Source organism: Condylura cristata, unplaced genomic scaffold (assembly GCF_000260355.1).
Source record: "Condylura cristata isolate star-nosed mole 26May11 unplaced genomic scaffold, ConCri1.0 scaffold00012, whole genome shotgun sequence".
Taxonomy (NCBI): Eukaryota; Metazoa; Chordata; class Mammalia; order Eulipotyphla; family Talpidae; genus Condylura; species Condylura cristata.
The window spans coordinates 51,147,148-51,153,428 of NW_004567113.1; the positions used below are offsets into that span (position 1 = coordinate 51,147,148).

Genomic DNA, 6,281 nt, shown 5'->3' on the forward strand with positions numbered 1-6,281 from the left:
TCTACTTTTGGGTACCCCCTGCTGATTTGTAAGAAGAAAAAGCACAGCAGGAGTAGATTGCACCCCGCGGGGCCTGGCTCAGTGGGTCCAGCCCTCGGCCGGCGTGGTCACTTTCTCAGCAGAAGTGCCTATAAAGGGGGTGCCGTTACCACCCCTGACTCGCAGTGAGAAGCCTGAGCCTTCCGGGCGCCTCAGGCCCCTAGCGCAGGCCACGCGGCTCGTGAGGGTAAGCAGTTGTGGCAGGACTTGCTGGGTTGACTCCCGTGTGGGGCCGTGTGAGCAAGGAGCCCGGGCCAGGTCAGGGGCTCAACGGGTGTCCTGGTGAGTGCGGGGGCGGATGGGGGCTGGGGGTGGGTCCGCCTCCGGGAATCACCCACGGAGCCCGGTGGCAGTTGCTGATTCCAGCAGGGCCTGGGAAGGGAGGGATGGGATAACTAGAGATAGAGGGGAGCCGACAGCATGCTGGGCCCCACTTTGTATTTAAGCAGTTTGCTCACTGATTCTTTCCCCGGGAGACTGCCGAGGCCCCCCCTCCCCCCACCCCCGCCCCCAGGCCCGACCACGGCGGGGGGCGGGGGGCGGGGGCCCACACTCAGGGCCACTCACCCGGCTCTCAGTCACCCTCTCCCGGGTCTGCCTGGACGCCTGTGTCCGGCGGACTTGCGGGAGGGGTGCTGGGTGCCATGCGAACAGCAGGTGCCTTGGCATGCCACATCTCTCCCCCTTTCTCCCCACAGGTGGCCACCCTGCCCCCCGCGCCTGCCACGGTGGTCTCTGGACACCCGGTGGCGGCTGCAGTCACTGACCCGCCCCCTTCTTCCAGGCATGATCGGCTACGGCATGGCCAAGGGCGCCGTCCACCAGCTCTGCCAGAGCCTCGCCGGGAAGAACAGCGGCATGCCGGCCGGGGCCGCCGCCGTGGCTGTGCTCCCGTAAGTGGGGGGCCCCCTGAGGGCGCGGCCCCCCTAAGTGGCTGGCTCCCCTAAGTGGCGGGGCCCCCTAAGTGGTGGGGCTGCCGCCGTGGCCGTGCTCCCGTAAGTGGCGGGGCCCCCTAAGTGGCGGGGCCCCCTAAGTGGCGGGGCCCCCCTAAGTGGCGGGGCCCCCCTAAGTGGTGGGGCTCTCCTAAGTGGCGGGGCTCCCTAAGGGCGCGGTCCCTGTAAGTGGCTGGGATCCCCTAAGTGGCTGGGCCCCCTAAGTGGCTGGGCCCCCTAAGTGGCGCGGCCCCCTGAGGGCGCGGCCCCCCTAAGTGGCGGGCTCCCCTAAGTGGCGGGGCCCCCTGAGGGCGTGGTCCCTGTAAGTGGCTGGGCTCCCCTAAGTGGCTGGGCCCCCTAAGTGGGCGGGGCTCCCCTAAGTGGTGGAGCTCCCGGTAAGTGACGGGGCTCCCCTAAGTGGCGGGGCCCCCTAAGGGGCGGGGCTCCCCTAAGTGGCGGAGCTCCCCCACGTGGGGACCTGTGTCCTGGAGTCACCCCCCGCCGGGACTCTCCCTGGTTTTGAAATTCCCTGAAGGTCCTGACGGTTTTGGAACAGGGGTGGGGCTGGTGCTTGGGAAGGCCAGAGAATGGCCAGAGCGGCAGTTGGAGATGGGTTGCTCTCCTTTTTCTTTCCCTCCACCACCTCACCCTCCCTCCATCACTCCACTCTCCCCTCCTTTCTCCCCTCCCTCCCCCTTCCCGTCACCCCTCCCTCCATCACTCCACCCCTTCTTCCTCTGCATCCTGTGGCTGTTATTTCAATATCTGTCCATCTGCCCCTTCAAGTCATCAGCAGGGTCAGGGTGGAAGGGGGTGTTTCAGGGGGGCCTGGAGACGGGCCCCGTTTGCATTTGTGACGAGGAGCCAGTGAGCAGCTGCTTTGGCCTCGAGTGCCCCCTCGGGAGGATCTGGCTGTCTCCCTGCCCTACACACAGGGCAGGCAGCCAGGTCTTGCACCTTCTGTGACCCGGCCCCTTGGCGCCCTGGACTGAGGCTGGCTGGCTCTCGGAACAAATCCACCTCCGACTTCTCTGTCTGTTGCTGAAAATCACAAGGTCTCAGGGCAGATAGCCACAGGTGAAGAACGGAGCTCTTTCTTAGTGAAAGGAGTATTTTTGTTACCCTCTACCAGTCCTGAGAAATGCATCTGCCCCTTGCAGGAAGGATGTAGCCAGCGAAGCTGGTACTTAAAAAAAGGGGCCGTATTTCTAAAAACATGGACACGACTCTTGTTCCGTCCCCACCTGCCTAACAGGGCATCACAAAGTGCCCAGTGGGCAGGCCCGGTGGGTCGTTGTGAACGTGGCCTCTCCTGGCCGTGGTCATCCCCCGTGGGCTCCCTGGCCGGCTCCCTTGGTACTGGGGGCCTGTGCCTTTCCCGGGCCCCGGAGACAGGCAGGTGCCTTTATGTGGAGAGACACTCCTAACACTAGCTTTTGTCTCGTCCATCACAGAGTTACCCTGGACACCCCCATGAACAGGAAGTCCATGCCCGAGGCGGACTTCAGCTCCTGGACGCCCCTGGAGTTCCTGGTGGAGTGAGTATTACCGTGTGTGGGGCTGGTGCCGCGTCCGCCCCCTTCTCTGCCTGTTGGCGAGAGGACAAGCTCATGTGCCCTGGCCTGCCATCCCAGGAGATCAGGAGCTGGCAGAGGGCTCCGCGTCTCGGTCCAGCGCAGAGTGGCCAGTGGGTGGTGCCCACGAGTCCCAGCTTCCCCGCAGGCCAGCACCCCAAGAGAGTTGCTTGGCTGGGCTGGGTCTGTTTCCCGGTCTCTGTGGGGTTCACCATCACTGTCAGGAGGCTCAGATGTGTGCTAAGCTCCATCCATGTGAATGTGAGCGGCACCGGCAAGGCCCCCTGGGAACATGTGGGCTTTCTCACTCTTGTGCTGGCCTCAGTCTCAGCTCCCAGCACCCCTCTGAGCACCCACCGTGGCTGGAGTATCCAGATGATGGGGCAGCTGCAGTGCCCGCCCTCACCCAGCAGGTGGCGACCTTGCCCAGCTTTGCTGCTCTCTGGGTCAACTGTGGGTGAAATTGGGGTGTGCTGGCCTGACGTCACTTCCTATTCCGACCAAGCACTTACATAGCACTTGAACGTAACTTTGGCACTCATAGCCAAAGCTCACGTGATGCCTTGGCAGGGCTGGGAGGCCCTCAGTGCAGGGCGGGGAGCTAGAGACGAGGGTCACAGCAGGCCAGCACCTGACCAGGCGATAGGGCTGCAGAGTGGCTGCTGTCAGTGTCGGGACTGCTGGGCGCTGGATTGGCAGAAAAGAAAGAAAAGGAAGCTGGCATTTTGAGCTGTGCTTGCATTTGCCGTGCTCCAGGGCCCGACCTGCACGGCTTAAATCCCACAGTTGGGATTTCAGAAACAGGCCAGTGTGTCCATGTCCTGTGAGAGCATGGACCTAACTCCTCTGTTCTAGGAGAACATTTGCGCTCACATTCTGAGCGTGTGCCAGGCCACAGCTCACAGAGGGTACAGGGACAGTGCCCCGGTACCAGAAATCCTCTCCACCCGTTTGGGAATTTGAGAATCATGTGACATGTTGGCGCAAGTGGGCTTTGAAACGTCTATGAGCACGTGATGTTCTTGCCCATCGGTGGTTCAGACCTATTCTGTCTCACCCCCCGGAACTGCTGACCGGTACATCTTCTGCACAGGTGAACTGGCACCCACACCCCTCATGGGGTCTCCCCTGGGCGCTAAGGTCGCCCCCAGAGAGGGGGCCAGGCCACAGCATGGTAACAGAGGGAGTCTGGCTACCTGCAGCCTGGTTTCGTGAGCGTGGCTGACTTTCCTTGTTCACCTTGAGTGGGAACTGAGTGGCTTGACAGGTGAGCGCTGCTCTAGCAGACTCAGCGGGCACTGGAGACTTCCAGGAGCTCGTAGGTGTGGCCAGGAAGGGTTCGCCAAGGCTCCAGCTGCGGCTGTCTGGGCGCTCGCTTAATTTCAGGTCCTCAGGCCCCGTCTCCCAGCCGGGAACCTCTGAGTCCGGCCACTAGTAGGCCGCCACGGGCTGGTGTCTCACGAAGCCGCAGCAGGAGCTTCAGGACGCTCAGACACGCAAGCGAGAAGAGCAGACTTGTTCAGAGAAAGAGCAAGTTTATTAAGGAGAACAGGAGCAAAAATAAAGTGGGACCCCTGGCTGCTGGAGCCCGGGAAGGGCAAGGGAGCTGGGGGCTGTGTCTAGGGCTACTTTGCCCTGTTTTCTCTTACTAGAGTTTACCTCCCTACCCAGGCCTCACTTTCTCAAGTGTTACCGTTTTTTTTTTTTTTTTAAGATTTATTTATTCATACAGAACTGGGGTACAGGCCAGAGATGCGGAGGGTGAGAGGATTCACCAGAGACAAAGTGGGGAGCAGAACAGGCAGATCGACGAAGTACACTGCTGAGGGGAGCAGCGGGCGGGTCAGGAGAGGTCTGCAACGCCATGTGGTCACCTCCGGGGCAGGCGGGGATCGAACTCATGAGGAAGTGGCTTAAGCTTCTCAGTGCTGTGCTTTAACCCGCTGCGCTACCAGGGAGGGCCGTGTTACCATTTTTGTTTAAACCTCACGGACTTTCTGACCTCAGCTCTGGGGTGTGTTTGGGTTAACACTTCTGTCCTCATTCAGAAGCCTCTTCCCCACGGGCGTAACCGCTGGGCCCCCTGGCTGCTCTTAACAGACTTGATTGAAAGTCTGTTTTTGTTGTCTTTTCCCTGCTTGCACACCCCGTGCTCTGTAAATGGTCACGAAAGAGAAATTGAATTTCTTCCCTCAAGAGTCTGGGATGGCGAATAGACAGTAAGGAGGTATTTTGTACCCGTCTCTCTCTCAGAGTTAACTAAATCCGTTCAGAAACCGCTTAGAGTCATATTGTACGTTGTCGATCTGCCTGTTCTGCTCCCCACTCTGTCTCTGGCGAATCCTCTCACCGTCCTTGCGTCTCTGGCCTGTACCCCAGTTGTGCATAAATAAATAAATCTTTAAAAAAAAATGATAAGCTTTTGTTCTTTGTTCTAGAACTTTCCACGACTGGATCACCCAGAAAAACCGACCCAGCTCGGGAAGCCTCATCCAGGTGGTCACCACGGAGGGGAAGACCGAGCTTACCCCGGCATACTTTTAAAGCCTCATCTCTGCTTTTGAGGGACCTGCCAGAAAGTCGTTCACTCGCGTCATCATGGCTGCGTCCGGCTGTGTTCTCTGTCACCCTGTCTCTCTCGCACCTGGTGTGCATTTGCTTCCCTAGGACTGTGAAATGTTTATGTAAAGTTAGAAAAATGTGAGAGTGCAGGCGTTCAGGCCACCCCGTGAATCTCTGTGGGCCCCACGCTCAGGGGTCCCTGAGCTCACCCCGTCACACCCACACCTTGTTGAATTGCTTTCGAGACTTTGTCCCTGATGGTGGCTGCTGTCTGGGGCCTGCTCAGAGATTTCTTGCTGTCGTGACGGTTGGGGCCTGCGTTCTTTTTGAATGTTATGTTTCTGTCACTGCTGTAGTCTTACAGCCTCAGATTCAACTGCCTTAAAACTCCTGTTGTGGTGTAAGCAATCCCTGGGCTGTGTTACATCCCCTCCCCCTGTGCAGTGGCCAAGTGTCCAAGAACTACTTGTGATTATTTGGAATTTTTCTTCCTAATAAACGCACTTCATGTATCGTGTTGTTGGGTCGTCGTTGCCCGGCGGGACATGTACACTCCGAGTTCACAGCAGCCGGCAAAGGCCAAAGCCGCTGCCCCCTCTGAGACATCTGGGGCTCCCCTCCCGGGCCCCATCCCGAGTTTCCACGCCTTAATCATTCCAAAGCCTCAGAATTCGTGGCAACTTTGGCTGCCACTACCTACGTGGAAGTTTGAGGATTTCTACAAAGTGAGCCAGGTAGGGGTCGGGGACTACCTTTTCGAGGTTCCCACGCAGGGAGGAGACTAACGAGGCCTGTCAGACCGGACCCTTTCTGTTTTGGGGACATCACACATCTTGGAGTTGACATTCTTTGAAATCAATTGGTCTGGAGGTAGCAATTCCAGAACACTTCATTCCTACCAGGCATTTTGTTGTTGTTGTTTAAAGATAAAGATATTTTAATCATAAAGTTAGGCTGTCTATTACAAAAGTGGTTAACTTTCGGGGCCCTCCCTGGTGGCGCAGCGGGTTAAAGCACAGCACTGAGAAGCTAAAGTCATTTCTGCATGAGTTCGATCCCTGCCTGCCCCGGAGGTGACCACATGGCGCAGCAGACCTCTCCTGGCCGGCCCGCTGCTCCCCTCTGCAGTGTGCTTCGTCGATCTGCCTGTTTTGCTCCCCACTCTGTCTCTGGT

At 58.8% G+C, this 6,281-nt stretch overlaps 1 protein-coding gene across 1 annotated transcript in view; it reads left to right on the top strand.

Annotated features, from left to right (window-relative positions):
• QDPR (quinoid dihydropteridine reductase) overlaps positions 1 to 5,619 on the top strand; it is a 15,690-nt gene extending 10,071 nt beyond the window's left edge. Inside the window, exons 5-7 of the mRNA XM_012724036.1 lie at positions 824 to 932; positions 2,426 to 2,509; positions 4,984 to 5,619. Coding sequence (XP_012579490.1) covers positions 824 to 932; positions 2,426 to 2,509; positions 4,984 to 5,089 — 299 coding nt within the window. The 3' untranslated portion in view covers positions 5,090 to 5,619. The remainder of the gene's footprint in view (positions 1 to 823; positions 933 to 2,425; positions 2,510 to 4,983) is intronic.
• Positions 5,620 to 6,281: the final 662 nt, after the last annotated feature.